This window comes from Bombus affinis, chromosome 12, assembly GCF_024516045.1.
Source record: "Bombus affinis isolate iyBomAffi1 chromosome 12, iyBomAffi1.2, whole genome shotgun sequence".
Lineage (NCBI taxonomy): Eukaryota > Metazoa > Arthropoda > Insecta > Hymenoptera > Apidae > Bombus > Bombus affinis.
The window spans coordinates 6,665,640-6,691,554 of NC_066355.1; the positions used below are offsets into that span (position 1 = coordinate 6,665,640).

The window sequence follows — 25,915 nt, forward strand, 5'->3', positions numbered from 1 at the left end:
GGAATTTAACTTAACTTAAAAGAAAATTATATATTGATACGGATGAGAGATACTAAAGGGGCAAGTTACTTAATTATGAATGAAAAATATTACATAGATATAAAAGTAAAGTAATTCATCGTTAGAGATTGTCAACTAAAATCTGATGAGTAAATAAATAATTGGCCCCTAAAGTATCGACAAAGATAGGATACCTCGAACCTGAGTATCTTTAAATATCCTAGTATTGCAATAAAATATAAGAGAGTATACTTGATATATTTTTAATCTATTTAATACATTTATCAAGCTCAGTTTCGAGATGTAATGAACTGATACGTTGGGACGCGCATAAAACACTGCACCAATGAAAAGCTCGTCTCCACCGTTTCTTTACTTATGTCAATGATATAAAAAAAAAAGAAAAGGAATTTAAAAAAATATTCTTTGAAATAGTGGACCACCTCTGTAATTCCGTCCTATGCAACAAAATCATTTACGTTTGCGTTCGAATCGTACCCGATAAAAAGAAAATTTTAGTTTGTACCAAAAAAAAAAAAAAAAGAGTTGAATTAGGACCGAAGAGGAACCAGCAACCAAAATTCGCGTGGAACTTTCACAAACGAAATGATTTCGGAAAACGGAAGTTGTTGCTAAGAGCTAATTGCAAAACAGAAGCGACAAAAAGAAAGTAGAAGGAACTAGTTTAGAATGACAATTCTATTTTAACAACTGTTTGAGCGAATGACGGAAAGGCGTGGCTACCGAAACAATTAGGCGCAAAAGGAACGTTCACGTGCACTCGCATGCTCGCTTTCATTCGCGCGCTCATTCATTCGCAAAATATTTTCTAATTTTGTTTAGAGTTGCATATATTCCTCTTACGTAATTAATTAACAGTTATTAAAAAACGGGAATAGATAATCTAATGATAACAATATCAAACTGTGCAGTGTTTTAAGTCTCTCAACCTTTTGGATAAAATAAAAGTTCTAAGATTAAACCACTTAATAATACGAAAAACAGATGACTTTAAAACGAAGGAAGAGATTGTTTGGATTCGATTGACAAAATTCATTTGTTTTTTTTCATCAATATCATTTTCTATTTAATCATCCTCATAATCTATACCAGTATGTACTTTACGAATAATGATCCACTCTTTTTCTTCTATATTATTATCATAATAATTATCAGCATATCAACTTATCATCAGTATATCATATATATATATATTCATATATTTTTATATATAATTATATATAATTATATATATCATCATTATAATCGTTATATTAATATTATTAATATAATATCTTAAGTATCAATAATCAATTAATCCACTAGAAACACCGTTAAGTATATTAATATATATATAATATATATATATTTATTTATTTATTTATATTTATATATATATGTGTATGTGTGTATTTAATGAATAATAATAATAGTAGTAATAATGACAATAATCAATAATAATTAATAATAATCATAATAATAGTAGTAGTTACAATATAGTAATAGTAGTAGCAGTAATAGTAATAGTAATAGTAATAGTAATAGTAATAGTAATAGTAATAGTACAGTAGCAATAGTAGTGGTACTGTTTTATGTGTCATTTTGGGAGTGAGGAGAGCAGGTAGAAGTGAAACGTTGCACAATTATAAAAGGATATATTCATCGAGTGAAAATAAAGCAGAAATCGACAATTCACAAATAGAAATTGTGCCCTCCCCAATTGGACCTGCCTGACAATACTTTTGATATCGTAATTTAAACCTTTCTTAATGAATCTCCTTCTATGGTTAACCCTTTCTTGTCTTCCTTTGACACCACACGGAAAATATTAAACAGCAAACTCGGAGAATTTTCTTTCTTTCTTTCCTCTTGAATGAAAATATTCATGCACACATGATCATGCATACTCTTCGATGCTCTGACGATTTTCCGCTCTATGTCATTATCAACCATGTTCGCGTTACCTTTTCTATCGTTCGTCTTTCCTCGTTTTATTCGTTCCCTTATTCCATGCCAATTCTATCGGACAAATAGCAAAATTTACGCAGCTGATTTTTTACTTCCTCTCTCATATCGTTGCCAAATCACACACGTAACAAGGGATGTTGTGTTATGTATGTGTGTGTTTCTTTGTTTCAGCTTCACGTGTGTAAGATTTGTTGCATCAACATTGCGTAACTATCAAATCTACAGACTATCAAATCTGTGTAGCTCCATCGATCCAAGGACCTACACGCGACGACATTCGTGCCCTATTCTTTGCCAATCACTCCCTCATTCTTATCAGATTAACTAATGTCGCTAAAATTAGATAACGATCGTTAATCCGCTATTAAGCTACTCTTCGAAATTTTCGTTAGTCTCTGTCCCTTTCTCCTTTCCCTTGTTCACAGTGTGTCGCGTATTTTACATACATTATCATAGAACGAAATTTACAATTCACGATCAAATCAACTGACAAACAACCGTACACTAATAAGAAACGATCCTGATGGGATGAGGAGGAAAACAATCACCTCTGTGTTCAGCTCGTCTTCGATTTATCTCGAAAGTTTCGTAATGCTGGATCTAATTATTGGAAAAAGTTTCTGATGAAAATTTCAGGTGGTTAGGGAGGTTTTTTTCTCTTGATACGATTTGGAAATATTGCGTCGGCACTTTCATCACATCATCGCGTTTTAAGCACTAACGGTTTAGCTATGATTCTTTTAATGCAAGTACTTCCTATGCACTATATACGTAATGCAGCTTAATAAACTTTTACATTGTCTCGCGTGTTTTTATCTTTTTATTTTAACGTTTTTTTTTTTCTTTACTTATCAAAATTTGGCAAACCTTAAACCTGGTTCGGCACCAAACGGCGCCACTTGTACATCGCGTACAAACTATGTTCTTTGTATTACTAGAAATCTTGTCGGCGGCACTGTGTGTCTCTGTCGTTTGAACGTCGAAAATTTATCTCTACACGCTCTCCTCTCGCCACTTCCACGCTAATTCCATTCGCACCTGTTTGCCTTTCTCTCCCTCTCGTGTCCATGAAACTTTCCAACAATCGTTTCCTCTATGTCACTAGATTCTCTCTTCTGCAGTCACCAGCGATCCATGCTTGTTTTACGATTTGCTTTCTTGTAAACTTAATTTCGTCGGCTCTTGATTCATTCCTCATACTATATACCGTAATATCCATCCGTCTCTCATTCGTCAACATTCGTCACTCTCTGCTCTTGTAATCATTTTTATTATCTCCCCTCCTCATCCAATTAACCAATTAACCGGCAATTTAACAACGCTCTCAGTCTCTCTCTCCCTGACCTTTCGTACACCCGTTTATTACAATTTGCTTTCTAACAAAAGAATTAAAATTACAACGACTAATTAACGACTTAGATACGCGATTTTTCCATTTCACTTAAGAGTTACGGAACAATTATGATTCTCACGAGAACACAATGGTTGGCATTTGTTTGTTTCATTAAAAATATCTTCGTTTCGCTCTCTATTTTAATACTTCCCTAAGCAACGGTTTTCTCTTATGTCAAGTTTATACGCTTTAATTAATTAGATAATTAATGGATACCTTAAGTATTGATCCTACGCTTTGCCTCATCCCCATAAAAGCACGGCCTGGAAAAGTATTCGCGACCTCAGCCAAAACGGCCCAACCGTATAAAAACGGGGGAGGTTTGGGAGAAAATTCTACGTAATATTGTGTGTATGTATGTGTGTTTAAGTCAAAGGTGAGCTTCGTTTTTCTCTCTCGTTTTCTCTCATCTTTCTGCGTTTAAGGTACTCTGAGGATAATCATTAATTTATAATACATTTGTACACAACTTATCCCTTAATCAATAATTATATCGATTTACCTACAACGTTGTCCGGATTCCCTCATGCACTCTCACGTCTATACATATACGCTCGATTCACACAATTCTCACTCTCTCCGCCGAGTGTCGACCTTTCTTCCTTCTCTTTTTCTTTTATTTTTTACGATTACTAGAATCGTACGACTAACGGCCGTACGCTTTTAAGACACGTTCTAAGAGCCTGCCGTTTTATCGAAACGCTACGCAAACGTTCGAAAGCAGCATCGAAGTATAACAAAGCAACAGCGAGATAGCGACAGGATACAAACGTGGCAAACGAAAAATTCTACGACTGAAAAGTGAAGAAAAAGAAAAAAAGAATTAAAGAGTGGAATCGGTAAATGTTTTCGTCCGACGATGGTAAGACGGAAAGATAAAACAAACGTCATCTGTTCTTCTCCCTTAGGACTATAACACGATTCCCTATCGCTCGAATATACCGGTTTCCATTTCCCCTGGTAGCACTTTTGGTGTACTTTCGAGTATTTATTGATCAACCCCCCTCCCCGTAAAATTCTATTTCATTATTTACTTATCTTATTTTCGATTCGCTCTTAACCAGCTACAACTTTTTGTCTTATCGTCATTTTATTTTTCCTTATTTTCTCGTTAAATCGATTCGTACAATCTATCCTTAGGCAGAGGTAAAGTTTCCATGTAATCATTTATCGTGTAAACTAGACCGTTAAACGTTAGATAGCCTTTAACTATTATTTAATATAATAAACATGATAGTCGATAATAACCTTAAAACGGCGTCCACTTTTAATTAATACTTCGAGGATTTTGTGTTCGCGGGCCCGATCGTCAGCACCTCGTGCGTTAAATATAATAATTCTCTGTTTAAATTCACTTACTACCCTTATTTATCTAACTATCCGTTCGTCTTCTCCTATTTGTTACGTTACGTTAGCTGCAGCCTGCTTTTATACTCATCTTATTTTTCACTTTTTCTTTTACATCTTTCTTCCTTTGTCCACACTTTTCCACTTTCTTAAAATGATTCGTTCCCGTTCGTTCATTCACATTCTTTCGCAAAACACCAATCAAATTGCGTCTCATTCTCGCTTCAACTCGTTCACCCTCCATCTCGCGATATCTCGTTCTCCACCATTTTTACTCTCCATACCATACAATCTCACTATCGAATGATTTAATCAACCGCTCATTCCCTCGTTTTCTCCTCTTCTGACATAAACTTAAGCTATGCTGAAACGCGCTCGAGAAGCTGTAGATATAGGCATTTATTCAAGAAAATAGTAAAGCCATTGTAATTCGTGATAATTAATTAATTACAATAGAAAATAATAACAACAACAGTATGGTTCCTTGTTTAAGTGTTACTAGTCGTAAATAGTAAATAGTTTGATAAATCGTAGCAGTACTTTGACACTTCTTTTACCTTTAATAGTTTCATCGACGTCCCTCCCCCTTTTGTTTCACGTTTAATAATCCTAAGCCTAAAGTGACACGGCAATATTTCCAAATCGACGTATCGTTCGCAGGAGAAAAAGCAGAGGCGCTTCCTTTCAGTTCGAATAATTAACACTGATTTACAATTTTTTTTTTTTTTCATTTTTTCGTTCTTCGTTTTTCCCCTTCTTCTTCTTCTTCTTATCATCTTTTTTCTTTATACGAACCCTCGCCTCCTTTTTCGATATTCATTTCTGAGAATCTCAGATTGAAGAATTTTTCGTTAACCTACGCGAAAAAAGGGTCCTCTCTTTGCTTAAGCTGTTTTCCTTTTAAAGGGCAGTGGTCGTTGGACGTATTTTGCTCAGCGAAAAAGTACCGTAATGATTAAATAAGCAAAGAGTATGGTCTTTTAAACGCGAAAATTAAGACTTACCGTAGGAATCGTTTTTCACGATACAACATACCTTTACTTTTTACAATTTGTTTCATCTAAGATATTCTTTTATTTATTTTGTTTTTTTTTTATTTGGTTATTTTTCGTTTTGTCCGAGAGCGTCAGTCTTGTTAGGACCGTTTCAGAGGACCCGACATTCTTGGAATGAGCAAAGTCAATTTCATTCGATTCAGCCTTGCTTATGTTCGAAGCTAGTTGTACTAGCAGACTTTTCAGTCGGGACTCAAACGTAATTAGCAACTATCATCGAATAACTAATTTCCATCGTTAAAATTAACATCTTAGCAAATAAAATTATGGAATCTTAAACACGTGCTACGATAGACAGAGTTATCGAAAATTCGTTCCAACCACCAGCCGGCCCTGATTTATTCTCTCGTTAATATTTGTTTGTTTTCCTTAAGTTGTAATTATACACGGAAACTTCTATTTATCTTCGCGATTTCTCTTTTTCTACGTACGTACGTACACACGTATATTGATAGATGCACATCGAAATATTAAATATTACTCGTTAAAGTACAAACAGTTAATTCTATGGTAAAAGGATTAGTGCATGCGCATACAAGACTCGTAAAAACCTATCGGGTTTATCGAATCTCATTTTATACCGTCGCTTATGTCGATTTTATAGTCGAACGGTGTACAAGTATATACATACTTGTCTCTAATAAGGGTAACGTGATCTTCTAATTAAGTTCAAGCAAAGTACGCTTGTGTGTACAAATTCTTCAACATTTTATTATATTCTGTATCTTTTTCGCGACCTGCCCAAGTTCAGTGAACTATGTCTACGCTTAAAAAACGGAAAAATGTCCTCCGTTGTCGTCACATTTACTATTTCGAGCACATCGAATATCATAGAAATTCTGGTCGCATGACGGTCACGTTTGTCGCGGCGGCACTCGTCATTACGAATGCTAAATGCAAGGGTGAACTTATTCCGACACGAATTCAGCTGATAGAAAGATACGTATCTGCGTATCCAACTAGAGAACGGTTGCTTGTTTAATTCGACAATAAACCATTACGTTAAATCCCTTAATTAATTAATCAATTAATCGATTAATATCAGTAATAACAATCTAACAAGTGTTGTATCTTTCTGATCTGGACGTACCGTCTAAGTATATTAACCAGTAGATTTCTATACGAAGAGTAAAAGTACTGTTCGTTTTTTGTTTATCTGCATTTTAAGGCTTCGTTCGTGATTCTTTCTTATCGAAAAATTCTACTCTCCACCCCTCCCCCCAGTCATACGTAATCCCCGCATTCTACACCCAACTTTTTAATCCATTCGATTCAGTCGTTTTTTTTACGTTGTACTTCTGCCCGATCACGATATCCCTAGGAATTAATTACGTATTATAATTAACTAGTACTTAATCGAAAAACGTTTCTTTCGGGTCCCGAATTGCTTAGAGGCTGACTTACTTAAAATTGAACGGTCTAATCGTGAGCTACCATAGCATCTCTCTTCGCCGGTTCTGCAAATAATGCGTGAAAATCAAGGCGAGAGTAATAACTATTCTTAACCGCTTAGAGAGTTTCAGTCTGAAACGTCGAGATTTCTTCATTTTTTTTAACTCGTAACATCGATCTCTCGGACTTGGCTGTTATTTTGAGAAAATATAAAGAGAAAACGGGAAAGAAAACTAACCTATCGTTACGATCATGTACATGATCCGAGAGACTGACGTTAAGCGTTAATTTATGGACTGAACAAACGTTCGACTGTACAAAATTTCTACAGGCTACTCGATTATTTCTTTTGATTTGTCTAGTAACTCACGATCGCGGAAGTATGATAGAAAGAGGCGTTGAATGAATGCGGACGTGCCTGTCTCTGTGTGTCTGTGTGAATATGCTTAACTATAGTGTGAAAAATCTCGTAACACGTTAATTCCTTAGCGGTTAGTAATTTACATCTTTAGTGGAATAATAATACCATTTAATTGTATGTAACACGTAACGTAATGGTCGACGAAAATCGACGGCCTGGCTGCCTGCGATATCAGCTAACGAGCGAAGGACTTATTACGAAAGGACCGACACGTTTAGGAACTCCAGGAATAAAAAAGAAGCAGCTGGCGCCTCGTTGAAAATCACGGTTCATTAGTTACAATGAGGTATATGTTATTCGACAAATCCTTAAGAACGATTAAAAAACATCTGAGTATCCCTCTTGCGTTCCATTTTCGTTTGTTTCTTTTTTCATTATCTCTAAAAGTATTCTAAAAAGATGATGTCTGCGAGTAAATTGTATCCAAACGGTAGTAGATTACAGAAATTGCTAGCAGCTTTTATTCTGATACCAAAAATCTCATTCTCTCACTCTCTCACTCTTTCTCTTTCTCTCTCTCTCTCCCTCCCTTTCTCTCGGTTTGTCCTCTTTTTATCATTTTATTTCAAAAAAAAAAAAAAAAAAAAAAAAAAAGAAATTTACGAATTATTCCACTGTCTGCTAACAATTCGACCTATTAACATGATTTATAACTACTCTTATCTTTCAACTTATCACGTCGTTTCGGAAAGTAAATGGTACACGTTCAGACGAACGTGACGATCATACGAATTGGACGAGAATGTAAATGTGACGACCAACAAGATGCATATCTAATCTTTATATTTGTATATAGTCGACCTTATGAACTTTGTTGCTAGATACGACCATTAGTAATTGATATTCTATTATAGTTTTAACACATAAAATCATGTAACCCTGACGAAAAAGGACAGTAGAGCAAGAAAACTAGGAAACAGTTAGATTAAAATATGAAAAAAGGAAAAGCAATATTTGCAAAAGTGAATAGCGATAATCTTAGTTGTGAGGAAAGTAGAAGAGTGATAATAGCATTAGCAACAACTACTACGTAAGTAAATAACTACTATGGAGTGACAGTAATGATAATAATAAAAGTAGCAGCAATTGAAAAATAGCGAATCGTAATAACAAACCCACACACCTCTCTATATATTTATGTAGTATTTACCTAATTTTATTTGTCGACTTCTGTGCTACGCATGCGAAATTAATGACTCCCACATGTTTCATAGACAATGTTGCGCATGTATACATACACATATATACGCTGTTTTCAAGCACTATACATTTGAATGTGAATTGTTATCGTGTCTCGTTAGCACAACGAAAACAAATCGAATAGTACGACTCAGTTGAATAACTCACCACCTAACTCGACATTATCGATCGAACCATGCGTACACCACCGTTAAATATCGTTTAGGAAGATAAAGACTACGTTCAGTCTCCAAGAAATAGTTGAGTTATCGAATTAACTAAAAGCTAAAACTATCGTTAACACGGCAATGCGCAAATCGATTAAATGTATCTGTACAGAAAAAAAAGAAAGGTAAAAATATTTGTTTTTATCGAGACGTAATACATGCTTCGAAAAAAATGTGTACATTTTGAATGCAATTTACTACTACCCTTTCCTTCCTATTTAATTAAAGACTAATTAATGTACCCTCTGTCTCTCTCTCACACACTATCTTACACTTTTCTTTCACTCTCTCCTTACCGAACACGTTTCTTCTCTTCTTCTCATTCTCTCTTTCTCTCTCTCTCTCTCTCTCTCCATCCATTACCTTTCCCTTTCGTTTTCTTTATTCACAGCTAATTAAGACTAATAAGGTCTTTACTTATCTCATCTGTTCTTTTTTCGTTCCGAATCACAAACCTTCGACCTTAAAACCTTTAAACCTTTTAAATTTCCTTTTTTTCAGTGATTTTTCCCACCCACCCTCCCTCCCTCCACATGATTTATTTCTTTCTTTTTATACAGCCATTTTCCCTCGAGAGTAGAATCAAAACAAAGAAAAGAAAAATAAAACAGATCGAAGAAAATTGTAGTGTGTACAGAAGTGTATATATGTGGTATACATAGACGTTAATATGTCGACATTACGCGTGCACGAATGGCCGTGCACGCAAAATGTACAAACTTTTTTAAAAAAGAAATACGTACGCCCCTATATCGATATATTTTGTCCTGCTTTTTTTAAAGATATACATTTACACGAGCAGACATACGAGTGCGTGTACATACATATACGTTGCAATGAATAATATATATATATATCATATATATGTATATATACATATATATTTGGAATATATATACATATATATAAAAAATTGTATATATACGTGTATATATACAGAATAGTATGTAAACATGTGTTCTCTCTCAACATCTCCGCTCTCTGTATTGTGTGTAATAATAGTAATTAATAATAATAATCAATCATCGTTCATTAAATTGTTATCAGTAAACGCGCATAATATTATAATGTTCACCGCGACAAAAAATCTCTCGCTCTCTCTCTCTCTCTCTCGCGCTCTCTCTCTCTCTCTCTCTCTCTCTCTCTCTCTCTCTCTCTCTCTCAATCTGTAATAGTTTTCGCTCTTAATTTCTTTTTCTCGTGCTTACTCCACCTACATAATTATTCCTTTCCTTCCTCTCTCTCTTTATCCTATCCTGTTTTTCTTTTTTTTTTTTACTTCTTTCGTCTCTCTTTCTTGATTCTACAACTCTAATTTCTTAGATTCTTCCTTAAGAGAATTCTTAAAGGTAGAGACAATGCGCTTTGGCCTGGTGTGTATATATATATATATATATATGTATATATATATTTTTTTTTACTGCTACTGTGCTGATAATGGAGTGTTCGACTTCGTCTGGATTATGAATACACATATCCCCAAAAAAAGAAATTCACATGCAATTTTTTCTAGCTAAGGAAATTTTTGTTTGAAATTTTTGACAGCGTGTTATTCGCTTAACACGATTAAAAAGTCGGACACTCCATTCGGTACAGAGAGTTTTCTAGCCTAGGTCACTGGGAATGAGATGGACAGAAAGCGTGCGAGCGTAAAGATCCTTAAATGTATCCTTAAATCTGAGGTAAAACATGATGAACATGGGATACGTATTACTTTTTCGCCGTTTCATAGTCACATCGGCTAGGCCGTTTACTTTTCTCGACTGGCAGCCGATGCGACTGTAATCTTACTAACATATATCATTTTCATTTAATCATATTTCCTTATTTTTCTTCGTCGTCGTTTCACATTTATCTATCGTTCCACTATAAATATTCTAATCGTTTGTCTCGTACAGGGGGGCACGATCTTACCAATATAATGCTAAAAGTTACAAGTATACAGGTCATGTTATTACAGTTAACAATTTCATTTATTATCGTTACAATCGTCATCGTCGACTTTATTTCATTTCTTTACGTTTATTTTATCTTATACTTCACACTAAAATATGATAAAAGTAGATCGATCGATTCTCGTTCGTTCAATGCGAGACAAAGCATTCCAAACTGTAGGAATTCCATTCACTAAAGCGGATAATCGTTTCTCGTTTGTTTCATTTTTCTCCAGCGAAATAAAGATACATCAATTTCGTTTTTCTCCCGTTTTCTTTATCGTTTAATTGTGTGTCTGCTTTTGTTTGTTGCTTTTTCTACTTTTCGTTCAGGCTGAATTTTTCTTTTGCGGTTAGTGGCTCTCGAGTAACATTTCAGGAAGAAACAAGTCTTATTATTATTTAGTCGTTCCTATTCGATCGTTTCTCCAATCCGCTAATGCACTCACGGTTTCGTTAAGAATCTCTAGAAATGTTTCCCTCCCCCCTTTTTTCTTTTTCAAATTCTCTCCCTCCCAAAGCCCTTAGTCTCAGAATGTGAAGCATTTTAATGTAGTAGTGTGGAGTGGTGTGTGAACATGTGTGTCGATGAGTGTGTGTACACGTGTCGATTTTTCTTGCGCACACAACGTGTCGTTAAATGGTTCGCCTATACACCATCTATACGTCGATATAAAGTTTCTTTCTTTCACGCTTATAGCAGGGTACTTAACATAAACGTAGTACATTTAGAATTTTTCTCTCTATCTGTCTCTCTCTTATTGTAAAACTCGAAGTGTCCTCAATTTTTTTGTTTTTCCTTTAATTTTCTACGTTTTCCCTTCGCTACTATACAGGTTTCTCTTTTTTTAATTATTATTATTATTAATTAGTTTCTTTTTCGACAACAATTACGTCGTCCTAACAGGCGCGCAGAAAATCACTTTGCAGAATTAGAATTTAATATCTTAACTGCATCTACTGTAAACGTAATTTAGAATATTCACGGTGTGTACCAGTGTACTCGTGTGTCTCTAACAGTGTATGTACGTCTATATATGCATATACATATATGACACACATTCCCTTCCTTATTATTTAATTTTGTTCTATTTCGTGTTTTTCTTTCCTCTCTGAACTCGCGTGTATTCTGCCTACGTTTTCGTGTAATACCGAAATCATTGCACTACCTGAATGCTACACCAATGACAACTCCCCTATATTCTTCCCTTTCCTAGCTTTCTCTTATCGTTTCATTCGAACGCGATCAACTGATTGTTAAACAAGTTTCAACTTTAATCGATTTCATTTGTTCTGTTCTCTGTTGCTTTTCTTTGTGCCTCACAATGATTAAGATACAATTGGCAACAGCTCGAAAAGTTACAAAATTCTGGGGCCGTTAACTGATCATGCAACGAAACCGATGACAGACAAGGAACAAGCTCAGGCAGTGGTTAACTTTCTTTTTGGTTATTACCTATCATCGATGGAATTTGTGCTTTGAATGATAGTTAAAAATGATTTCAACGCGAAAGTTAAAAATACATTGTCGTGCGACCAACAGATCTTTCCCGAACGTTATTCCTTACAACTTGGAAAAATGCCCACGTAGTTTCGTGCCGTTTTGATTCATGGCAAATATATGTACTCTATTATCGAATTTCGACGTTGTTCTTTCTCGCCTACTAAGCCAACAAACAAGAGGGGGAAAAATGCGAATGTGTTAGAAGAATCAATTGAAATACAATAATAAGCGTGTAGAAATGCAATAGCCAATACGTCGTTGTGATACCAACTAATTACATTAATATCCATTAAAAGTACAAGATAAACTCATCGATAAAAACTGTTTCTTGTATAAATTACAATATGAATAGTAAGTTATTTAAGTATAACATTTAATTATAATGACCAGTCTTCAGTGAGCGGGACGTCAAGTATGTGTTAACGTTAAAAACAGACATGTAACGCCCCCGGAATTATAATATATTTATCGTATCTCATCTTTAAATATTGAATGCTTAACTCTTTTTCTTTTTTATTATTTAATTACCTTGCAAACTAAGTTCGTTATATTAAAAATATTGAATGCGTGCACTATCTAATTAAATTAAGGCAAACGGTGAATTAACTAAATATATTATATATCTTTAAGAAATTCCTCGCAAAAACAAAACAAGAAAAAAATACATAGAAAAGACAATGATTAAGCGAATTTATAAAATGCATGAACAAATGAATAAACATTATTTTATTATTTCAATACGCGAAACAGACAGAAAGATTATTTAAATAATAAGTGATTCTGTAAAGTAGAGGGAAAATACTAAAACATGCAAAAGTGTAAAAGTTGTAAAAATTACACATCTAACATTGTTTATAAAGTTGAATTGTTTGTTTCTTTTACTCTCCCTGTTGGTAATGTCTTAAAAGTAACGAAGAATTAAATCTAGCTGTATGTGATTTTCTCCCCCCTCCCATTACTTAAACCTTAATGTACAATTATTACTTCTCTATATGAAATAAAGTGTTTCAGTCCTACGAATCAACAATAAATATTTTACAGCAAAAAACATGCTTTTCCGCATGACACCGCCCATAAAATGATTTAAAAAAAAAAAACATTTGAGAATGCTTCCTTCAAATACTGAGTTCAGTGCCTATTTATTTAACAAAAAAGAATTAACAAAAAAAAAAGAAGAAAAAAAGGAAAGAACGAGAAGAGAAATGAGATACCAACCTAAAAAATATAAATACAATCATTTTCAAACATTCTAATAGGAATTGAAATCTTAGACAGGGAGAATATAAAAAAAAAGTGATTGAAAAAGGTAGAAGACTAAAAGATAAAAGAGGAAAAAAGACAGTAACAACCCTGAGAGCAAGTCGTAATTCGTAAAAACGACGAAATTACGACAGATAGTAACAACAGCTAGAATCAAAGTATTTTTCCCTATTTGCTACCTATTACGTTAATTAGATGCATTATTTCTGTATTGAAAAATACTAATAATATCGCGTTAAATATAAATATATTATCTGTTATAATTATTAATTGTCAATTATTCGAATAGTCCCGCTTTCTCGTCATCATTTTGTGTGTATTTTTTTCAAATCCATTGCTACCACTTTCTCTTATTATCTCGATATTATACTTTTCCAGCGTACCCTAAAATATATGTATATACAAGTGCGGCAAGGCAGCCATTTAACTTTGTGTCATTACTTTTTTTTTCTCCCTCACATTTCCCATCCCTTCGTACTAGAGTAATTTAATCATTCCTCTGAGACTCGTTAATTATAATATAAATTAATTTACCTGGCTTATCGATTCCAGCAAACACATTAATTATATCGTTAATACGTCTATAAATCAAATGTTATTATGATCACTTTCTCCTAACGCTTTGCATACACTTAAAAATCCTTTAAATTTATACGCTTTAACTTTATTTTAAAAATCGATAATAGTAAGGAATACAATAGTTAGTAGTAATAATTATAATCATAATCGATATACTAGTGGCTTTTTCATTTACGTTTCTTTGTTATATTACTTTATAAAATAAGTTCTGAAAAAACAGCCGTAAAGATAAAAACTTTCTCTCTCTCTCTCTCTCTCTCTCGCTATTTAAATTTGCTGCTTTCACAGTCTCTCTCTCATCTTTCTCTCCCTCTCTCACTCACTGCCTCTCAAGTAGGTATTAAATAACGTATTATTTAATACCTATAATATACTAAAAAGTTCATCGCCTTTACGTAAATTTTTTTTTCATTATCTACTTTTAGCATCTTATTAATTTACTATTATTTGGATGTTCAATAACTTGTGGCCTCTGTTTAATTAGTTTACTTCTTTATGCGCGTAGAAGTGTACGTGTTATATGTGTATCTGTTGAGAGTTATGTTTTATGTGTTTCGTGTAATTACCATAATAATTAGTGTAAAAGGTGGTTTTCCTTTGATTGAGCTCCCTACTCGTCTTTTCTTGTCTTTAGTTTAGTCAGTAAATGTGTTATTGCGTTGATCCCAGAAGTTTCCACGAGTCGCGTTTGTTAATGCTTTCTCATCATCCCATCGACTTTTACATATCTGTTTCTATGATGCTACGCGATACTGTTAATTAAACGTATCGAATCCGAAAATGGTAACGAGCACTTTAAGACAATGCGGAGGATAAGTACAGGAGTTAATTGATTTGAAAGTCGATCAATGACATACACAAAAAAAAAAATTCGCACCGCTTATTGCGAATTTATGTGTTACGAGAAATATGGCAAGCTGAAATAATAATAATAATAATAATAAAAAAAAAAAAAAAAAAAAAAAAAAAAAAAAAAATGTAGAAACGAAAAAAAAGTGGTTAAAGTTACAACAATTTGAGAAAGAACAGATGCCATAAAGGGAAAGAAAAAGCTAAATCATATTGAGATCAATAGTGAGGAAGCTTACACAAATTGTTGATCCGTTATTAATTGTAACCTACTGATTATAGTGTGACCTCGTAAAAAATTTAAAATTACATTAGCGCAATATTTGCAATTCTTATTGACAAAGTAAGACACAACGCGACTCGCTCAGTAATAAACATGAGCATTTGAGAGCATTCTTCCGAAATATTCCTTGTTTAGAACTATGGTAAATCCTACAGAGTAAATACAATTAAGTCATATATTTAATCAGGTAGACTTTTCAGATCGACGCCCCCCGCCGAGTACACCGCACAAATTACAAATACCCCTCCCTCCATCCAGTAGATATCATGATCTCTTTCATATCTAATCATCTAAAATTTAAACACTTATAAGCATCATCGTACAATATTTGTTAATTATCATAGACAGTAATAATAGCGTGTATAGTAGTGCAATCATAATGGTTGCAGTAGGAGCAGTCGCAACAGTAAATAGTGATAAATAGCTGTAAATAGTTCATAATGATAATAGTAGTATAATAGTAATAATTATCATAGAAGTAATAATAATAGTAACAATAATTGTAGTCTTAAAGGTGCCTAATAATTAACTATTATAAATCCGAGGTAAAAAATAAACTAGTTTCCATATTTGATGCAATACGACCGTACAGAAACATGTCCAACGATTCAAAAGTTCTTATTATACAAATTTTCCTTTTTTTTTTTAATCTTAAAAAATTCGACATCTTTTTTTCGCTTCCTTTCTCGTCCTCTTCCCTCCAAAAACAATAAACTTTTTTCACATACATGGAAACGGAAAAGGACCAGATTTAGATTAAAAAACGTCAAAGTGAAGGAGAATAAAAGAAAAAGGAACTAAATATCAATATGCCTAACATATTGTACAGTATTACAGAGATACAACATGAAAATAATAAAATAAAAAAACAAAAAAGAAAGGAGAGAAAAAAAACCTGCTTAAGGAAACTGCAGCCTGCTGTCAATAAAGTTATAGATATACATACATCATATTAAAAGGATCTATTTATTTTACACTATCTCTGTAGTTTAGGATTATAAGTCAGCCTGTGTGAACACCTTACTTAATTATTTCATTAATTACTCATTACGTTTTCATTTTCCTCCGTTCCAGCATACTATTTTAATAAAAACGAGATCGTGGAGGGACGGGTGTCTCAAATATGCCAGTCATTCGTTGGCCTTGCACTGGAGACCGTAATATAATATTTCTTTTATTTAATTATTCTTATTTTCAAATTACCGAAGTGTTCACTAAAAGTATCAAAAAGGTGAACGAGCATCGAAATTTGTGCCATCCACTGAGAAGAAATTTCTCAAAACGAAATTTCAGCCATCCCCCGCTCAAATGCTGGTAAGTAATATTCAGCATTCCCTTATTCTTTACACTCGCTTTCATTATATTTGCTTTATTTTACTTAATCCATTCAATCTAACTCTTATAATACTTCTATGTTCCGCTTCCTACCCTCTATCCCAGTGCCATACAAAAATTTACTTGCACCATGGGTGTCCATTTACTCTTTGTCCTGGTATTTTGTTCGTCTTGCTTTTTTTGCTATTTATTCCTCTCTGTTTATCTGTTTTAAATGTGCGGTTTCAATTGTTTCCACAGTACCTTTGAAACCCAATAAGATCATGGGCCGTTGTCGCGAGCGATCAATGAAATCAATATTTCTAGAACCTAACACCATCTTTTCCTTGGCGCTTCCGTTTTATAAACTCGGGTAGATGCATTTCTCCACTTTCCTTTATACGAATACCAGAAAAAGATATGTCAGAAAATTATTATCTTCCATCAAAATTATCGAGGGGACTGGAAAATACGACCGCTCGCGAACGACATACTGGCTTGAACGAGACATTCTTTGAATTAAACGATTTCTCGTAAATTCTCGAAAGAGTTTAAACAAGCGATAAATAAAACATTTCGCGTACGATATTTCGATAGAAAACACGATCGTGTAATTCGCAATAAATTCTAGAAAAAAACAGTATAAAAGTCTCGAAAACTTTTTAAAATAATCCAACACCGTGACGCTCAAAATATAATCTGTTGTTTGCATACCCATGAAATATAAATAGATCCAAAGAATGTCCCAAAATTCTAGCACAGATTCTCACGATCAATGCGCAATATTGTATGTTTTCGTGTTTCTCTAAAAATGTAATATGAGATAACCCACGAGCAAGGCCAAGCCATTCAGCGCATCTCTCCATCACGGATCAATTAAAATGGTCATGAGGTGGGCCACTCTTTGAAATCAAAGCCTTGCTGGGGTTTAGGAGCGCTGGCGGCATACCCACCTTGGTTGCTTTCTCCTCCTTGATACGAACGCTGAGGATAACTGGTGTCAGCGTAATTACCATATGCAGAGTACCCAGTATAATCCGGAGTTTTAGCTGAACTGCTACTGGACCCAGGTGCACCTGAACCGGTGGTCTGTCGCGAATACATGTCACCTGGAACATTGATTTTCATCGTATTATCCAACTTCCCCACTTACCTCGTTTCGTTTATTCATAAGCTGTGAGACAGTTTTCCCCACGACAAAGATACATTTTGGATACTTCCCATGGAATAACGAAGGCACCGATACGTAATTCGATTAATTTACGACAGAGAATTTATTATGAGAGCGTTCGTGAATTACAAACGATCGGATGAAAGTATCGAAAATATATCTCTCTCATTTCATTTCGCTTTCTTTTATGAACTATTTTAAATAAAAAAGCAAGTTTAACATAAAGGGATTATTATTGTATTAAATAAATTATGATCAGTACGTGTGGAGAATAGACATAAATACGTGCAATTAAAAAAGCATCGTGGACAATTACAAATAAATGTAAATGCATTTGGACGCGTTAACTTTGTAAAAGACTGATTATGCAAAACAAGCAGAGAATTGTACTGATCTCGGCAGATTAAAAAACAAATCGATGTCTATTACTATTGGAAACGTAAATTGTTATTATGTTATAAAATTCTAGAAATTCTATGCAATGTAAACTTTAACAGGAAATAAGATCGAAGACGAATTCGACACATATTCTACTAGACTCTAGAGGAACTGGAAGGAGCGAGAATAGGATTGCACTATACTACATTACAGCAAGATGTTTTTTTTTTTTTTTATAAAATTCCACATTTTTATATTCCTTTTTACAATGACAATTACAATAGCTCGGAAAAAACAACGTGAATACACTTAAAAAATTATTTCCAGATACCTAATCTACTCTAAAAATACCAATACTAAAAGAGCACTGACCAATTACTAGTCGTGGGAGGTATTAAAAAACAACCAATGAAAATAGAAAGAAAATACTTGTATTGAATTACATAGGACAAAGAATAATCCACTTCAAAATTAAAAAATACAAAATTAGGAGTGATGTAGTGAGTGAGTAAGTGCGAGATGCCGATGATTACATTACTACGATTATCCAGTGGACCTTGTCTAACGATTATAAGCATAACAAATATTCTAAGCATATCTCTCTACCTTTAAGTATACACAATAAAATAGACATATATAAAATGACATGATTTACAATTTTCGTAATCCTAAGTCGATCTGCATAAAAACTACGCATATTTATAGTTTGTACAAACGAAAGTACATGCTCTCGAACAATTCTGGACGCAAAAAAGGAAACAAGCGCAGAGATGCTAGAATTGCCGAATAATTAGGCAAACTAACGAAATGTGCAATTACATGGGAATCGAGGATCTGTAGAGGATCTTATAAATAGGAGAAAATTTTTATTCAATAAAAATAAACTTCTTCACTTTCGTTTTACAACATAATTAAATTCTTCGGTTTCTCGTTCCTCCAACCCCAATGCATGAAAAGCTCATTTCTTGTCGAACTCCGAAAGCCAATTTACAATTAATGAATTGTACACGTTAACAGACAAAAGGCATTATAAAAAAACGGGTGTTACATTCTTGGACGATCCAAGGGGACACTTAACTATAGAATAAATTTTCGCAGTAAAAAAAATACTGTTAATAAGCGAAGCGTGATATCTCTCGATATCACGTTAAATTACAATCGTGCGATATCGCCGCGTGCTTATTCGTTATTAGAACATCATTCTGAATACAAACACACCCGGATATGATCAATAATAAAGATTTTCTAATGAAATATTTATTAAAAAAAGAAAAATAATGTGTTTTTAGTTGAAATAGTAAGAAAGGCAGATAGATACAGAGAAAGAAAATGAAGAATAAAAGAAATACGAAATAATAGATAACTTATAGCCAGGCTCGACTATGTGAAAATGGAGCTGTATGCGAAAGGGTGGTAAGAGGACAGAGTTTGTTTGACTGAGCTTGAAGACTCACCCTGCGGGCCAGAGGGGTTCGAGTTGGAGTTGGGCTGCGAGGAGTTAGGCTGAGGGGGCTGAGGTGGTGGCTGAGTCCCAGGAGGAGGACCGTTTTGTGCCATGTTCCAGGAGTTCCAAGAACCCCCGGGCCCGCCCCCCGCAGCCCCGCCAGTACCCGCCGTGGGCCCATAGCCCCCTGAAGCGGCGGCCGCCGGCCCACCTGCGATTATCAATCACACAAAACACATGTCACCGACCACCGTTCTCTCTAAAGCGTTTTCTTATTAATCTCGTCGATCACTTTAGTGCCAAGTATGTACTAATAAACGACGTTTAAATCCTTACCAAATTAATATTATCACCATTAACGGTTTTTAAAAATATTCGAAGATTATTACTAAAAAAGCTGGGCATCAAATGTACTTGGTTTATTATTCAAAGGGTTATTATTATTTGGAAGAGTATTGAACACTCCGTATGAACCATCAATCGAGAAGTTTTGCAATTGTTCTTGGTATAGTAAGAGTTGAAAAGGATAAGAGTCCTGCTTACAAATCTTGTTACGCAAAAGCAGGTAAATTATTTTATTGTAAGAAATAAGAAAGTATGTAATTTAGAGACAGGTTGTATTCGCTTTTCTTAGCTGGTCTTGGCACTCAAATGTTCGGTTTTATATATGGAATATCTTTTAATGTCCTTAACATTCAATATTACCTGACCTAAAAATGTCCATGCTTAATTTCCTCGGTAGATAAGAATGTATTTAAAATGTATTTAAATGTTTTATCTCTTTCGCTTGGCTATCGTAAACTTCGGTTTCTCCGGAACTGAATTATTTTATAAGAAATGCAAGCATGAACATAGTAGATAATACATCATAAGGTTCAATATCTCGGAAGTGTTCATTATCGAGAAAATGTATTGATTCAGACTCGACGAAGAAAACATTGTATGTTTTAATTCCAAATTACTCTGCAAAAATAAAATGTAATTACTGGTCTCACAATATGGTCAAACGAAAAACGCAATTTGTAGCAACATTGATAAACATATGATATTAAAAAGTATGTTAAAAAATAAGTAAGAAATGAGTCTGAATTGACATAATTTCGATATACACTTAATATTTATGATGTCCTATTGTATTCTCTTTCCATAATAACCTCCAGAGGGTATCAAAGAAATGATAATTAATTGTGTATTAATAATATTTGCTTTCTCATCTTTATTTTTTCCTAACATCTCCAAAAAGGATGGAAGGGGTAAGGATAGGATCAAAGTTACTGTTAACCTTTATAACTATGACCTTATAGTATACTATCCTTCCGGAAAATACATAAATAAAATTATCAGATGGTTTTTAAATTACGAACTGGATCTTAAGAAAAAACTTTCCAATTATCATTTATAATGAATTACAATTAAAATTGCTTCAAAACAATTATACACAACATGACGAGAAATGAAATCATATTGGTACATTTTTAATGTACTTATAACCAAACTTATCAAATATTTTGTTATTTTTAAGAACAAATTGAATTGTCAGTTTAGTAGAACTTACCATAGCTTCCATACCCCTGAGTAGCTGCTGCAGGTTGGACATTGTAACTGCTACCCCACTGATGATGTGGTGGTGGTGGAATTTGTTGTTGTTGTGGAGGACCAGGAGGCGCACCCCAACCTTGAGAATTATATTGAGTAGTGTATCCAGCAGCATATCCGCCAGTCTGAGGACTGGTACCCCAACCTTGATACTGCTGCATCATGTTTCCTGGTGGACCCATTGGACCCCCCATCATAGGTCCACCCATTTGTCCATTTGGACCACCCATAGGTCCCATATTCCCGGCCATACCCATTGGAGGCCCACCTTGTTGAGGTGGTCCCCATTGACCTTGATGGCTGTCATTCATTTTGCTGGAAGAATCTCGTGGTTCTGCACGTTTGATTTCAACCTGTAATCAAAAAATCGGGACGATCTATATGAAACACAACACTCTTATTATCCACCTTCTATAATTGAAATTAATATGAGATAAATAGGATTTCAACCTTGATCGAATATAAATAATCCTATTTATATCTTAATTTTTATTTTTCTTTCTCTTTTGTGAGCATATGATTAAACCTTTGGAACTCGCCAAGTCTTACATCGATTCTAAAGTATATTCTAATTTTTGACTTGCCATATAACGCATATATATACGATATTCTAAACCTTTCACTCTTTTAAATTGATACTTACATATTAAGGACTAAACATACAATAGTTAAGAGTAACATAATATGAGAAAATTGTGTAAAATAAAATAAGTACTATAACTAACGTGATTATGTAAAACTATGCGGTACATAACAATAAATTATCGTTAACACATACATTCGTACTTATTATTATTTTACATTACAATAATCTAATGATATATAATATATACTAGTGTGTAGGTATGCTATACCTGTTTTCCATTTAAGTTGACGAAATGCTCCGCTACGCATCGGTCCACTGCGTCTTCATCCTCGAAGCTGAGAAAGCCAAATCCTATCGTCCAAACGTGAGAGTATATCAAAAGGTGCCCCATACATTTATACAACAAATACATTTCCTTTATATATAATCCCAACCTTCTCAATTTTTGTCATCATACCATTAGCATTACATTTTATTCTTTTTTGCATATTTTATTTGTACAAATTGATCATTACATCAATTATCCTTTATGATATTAATGATAATGATTACGAGTATGATTTGGAAAAACATATCTTTATAGTATTTTACACGTAATTTTTTGGTATCAATTGGAACATGCATCTTTCAAAATTTTGTAAATATTTATTGTACAGAAGAAGTTCATATAGTATGTATTTTGAATATTCATAAACTTAAAATACTTAATCTAGTAAATTTATGATGGCTGATTTAAAGAAGCTTCTTAGATTTCTATTGAATGCTACAAAAAATATTCACATATTTTGAATGATTATAACGATGCTAATTTTCTTTTTTATTATTAGGAAAAAATTTTGCTTACAGAATAATTTGTCACCACATAAGATTATCTACTAATCTTGTTAAATAAACACATATCTCAATTGTAAAGGAATATATCTTGTTAGAAAGATATTATGCATAAAAAAAAGGTTTATTTGTTGTCCTCACAAAATTTATTAACTTCTTGAATGCAGCCACCAAAAATGAATATATAAAGAATAAAGAAGTAATATACCTATATCTGAGTATTGAACAGTTACTACATATTAAAATATAAAAATATCAGTATTAAGATAAAAAATTTTCAAGTAAAAAGACTACTGAAATAAATAATATTCTACTTTATGTAAATATATATGTTATAAACTGTAAACTATACGTAATTTTTTATACACATATGATATTAAGAATAAATATAACTAAATCATTTATTATTTAATGAATAATAAGTGGGTAATAGTAATAAAAAATCGAATTTACAGCGTATCTTACTAGTAGCTTAACTTGACTTAAGTTATGTACATTTTAACTTATGTACTTAATAACCTGATAGTCTTAAGCTATTCTTAATAGAACTTAGCCAAAATCACAATATATATTTAATGTAATTTAATATAACATAAAGTATCTTAACGTTTTTTAAGGTAAGACAAGGCGAATTATTAAGAGTAGCAAAGTAGGATAAGAATACTATGTAAATAACTATGCATAATGCACTGAGTTTTATATATAAGTACTTAAAATATTTCATAAATATGTATTGAAAACAAATAATATTAATTAAGAAGACTGTGAGTCAGGATGTATTAATCATAATTATTAAAGGAAGCAAAAGCAGGGTCTTTAAAAAAGGGTAATCAAGCAGAGGAAGTTTAATGACCACAAATTATTAACTGACTTTAAGCACAAAATCATATTACTCAAATATATATTAATTAATTATTATCTTTAATGTTTACGCTTATTTTCTTTCGTCTTTTTATATGTTAAAACTAGATAAAATTTTAATATTGTATTTTAAGTAATGGGTGTGCTGCATTCAAGTCAGAATTTTTGATTTCTTACAAAATATCATACCCATATGCACATATTTATTTTTTTATGTTACTATAATGTGTATATCAAATTATATCAAAAACATGTTAATGAAAAAAACTTATTTCAAGAATTCTGACTGTACTTTCGGACTCATAATAAACAAGATGATGATATCCAAATATTTATAAAGTACATTGTTGACCATGGTTCCCATTATATTAAAAAAGGAAATTCTCTTATAAGTGCAAAATATCATTAGATAAAATGATATCTTGAATATTATTAATATAATAAATGGAAACCATTTCAAACAATGCCAATTTAGATATATACATGTAATTATCTCATCGTACTCACCTCTCGATTTCTTCTTTTCTTGATCATACATTATGACAACCTCCATAACTTTACCAAAACGGGTAAAGAATGACCTCAAATCTGTTTCAGTCACGTTACTTGGTAAGCCACCAAGGAAAACTTTTGGAAAGCCTCCACTACGTTTCGGCTTTTGCTGAGTGCGTGGATTACATGGTTTTGGGTCAATCTGTAATAGACACATAAACAATAGGCATAAATAAATTTGTTATATTAAATTATATCATTTTTAGAAACATTTATATTATTTTTATTTTATTAAATAAACTAATACTAACTGTACGCCCATCAAGTTGATGCGGTCCATTCTGAAGAACTAATGGAACATTAGCTGGATCACTAAATGTTACGAATCCAAATCCACGGCTGCGTCCAGATTCACTATTTTTCATAACAACACAGTCAATTACTTCACCATAACGGCCAAAGTAGCGTTGAAGATTTTCTTGTGTTGTCTCCCACGACAAACCACCAACAAACAGCTTTCTACAGCAAAAAATTTAAAAAAAGTTATTAATATAATCATATAATTAATACAATCTAAAAAAAGGTTTTCAAGGCAAGTTACAATTAACGAGAATAAACAAATATTTCGAATAAAATAACTACTGGAATACAATTTTTATAACAGATTATATAACGAAAAAAATTTCGAGAAAGATATTGTACGAAATATATCTAATATCTAGGTTATTTAATATAATAAATAATGGAAAACAAAAAATGATATCTGCATTTCATATATATTCACTTCATATTTTATATTTATATATATGTATATATATATATACATATATATATTAATAACATATATTAATTATATATATAATATATATATTAATAATATATATATTATATTACGATATATACATATATATATATATATATATATATAAAAGTACATAACATGTATTACAAAACCATTTGTCAATAACTTGTTCATTCCGACAATAATTCATAACATTAACGTATCTCACGATGCAATTTTCCTCAATAATAAAAATTCTCGGAAAAATCGGTATATAATACACGAATTAGCACGTATCTAACAATAATCGTAATTAGTGAAGCATGTTCGAAGAAAGTCATGTAGCGAGGGAGTATTGAAATACTTCGATCTTTCAGGATATAGAGCATAAAAATAGAGAATCTAGAGCTAAAGGATGTAATGAGCGACGATGCAGTAGCATACTTTCACACCGAAATAATATATAGAAAATGTACGATATCCCTTAGCTACCATACTCATAATCAACGATATCTCCAAAACGGCACTATCTAAATGACTAAGAGTGCCGGGTCGTGCACGAGAAGAACATTAGGCAAGACCGGCATCGGCGAATTATTCCTCTCTCACGAAATGCTACATATCCCAGTCGCTTATTGCTATGGGGGAAAAAGGTTGGCCTCGCGTATCATGGAAATCATATACAAATAGCAGAAGTTAAAGACGTTTTACGTTGTGCGGATAAGGAATTGAGCTCGAGATCAAGAAAACATTATGAGGAAATGTGAAATACGAAGTAACTGCAATACGCAAATGGAGATCCCACGCAATAAACCCGACAGCCCGTGAACGCGTCGATCGAAAATTCTTGCATAAAAAATAACTTCAAATGGTTGCTAATACACAATTCAAACTTACCCCTTTTCGTCGTCGTCCATTTCGGTCTTCACTCTCATAATATTTCACTTAAAACTACGAGAATGTTGTTAATATTAGGGCGCGAATGGGAATATGGCACGATGCTTAACGCGGACGAGGCTAATGGCTCCCTACGATGAACGCGACGTCGAGAACAGAATGTAAACGTAACG

At 33.1% G+C, this 25,915-nt stretch overlaps 1 protein-coding gene across 6 annotated transcripts in view; it reads right to left on the reverse strand.

Moving 5' to 3' along the window:
- The window catches only part of LOC126922564 (heterogeneous nuclear ribonucleoprotein 27C-like), a 30,929-nt gene extending 5,014 nt beyond the window's left edge, over positions 1 to 25,915 (reverse strand). For 2 of the 6 annotated variants that reach the window (XM_050735271.1, XM_050735272.1), the window contains exons 1-7: positions 25,743 to 25,915; positions 24,376 to 24,583; positions 24,080 to 24,266; positions 22,149 to 22,231; positions 21,254 to 21,647; positions 19,709 to 19,909; positions 17,659 to 17,814 (exon numbers count right to left, since the gene is read on the reverse strand). In XM_050735271.1, the coding sequence (XP_050591228.1) occupies positions 17,659 to 17,814; positions 19,709 to 19,909; positions 21,254 to 21,647; positions 22,149 to 22,231; positions 24,080 to 24,266; positions 24,376 to 24,583; positions 25,743 to 25,780 (1,267 nt within the window). In that variant the 5' untranslated portion in view covers positions 25,781 to 25,915. Of the gene's footprint in view, positions 1 to 8,134; positions 17,101 to 17,658; positions 17,815 to 19,708; positions 19,910 to 21,253; positions 21,648 to 22,148; positions 22,232 to 24,079; positions 24,267 to 24,375; positions 24,584 to 25,742 lie in introns of those variants that run through there. The other 4 variants (XM_050735274.1, XM_050735273.1, XM_050735276.1 and 1 more) reach the window with 4 other exon arrangements.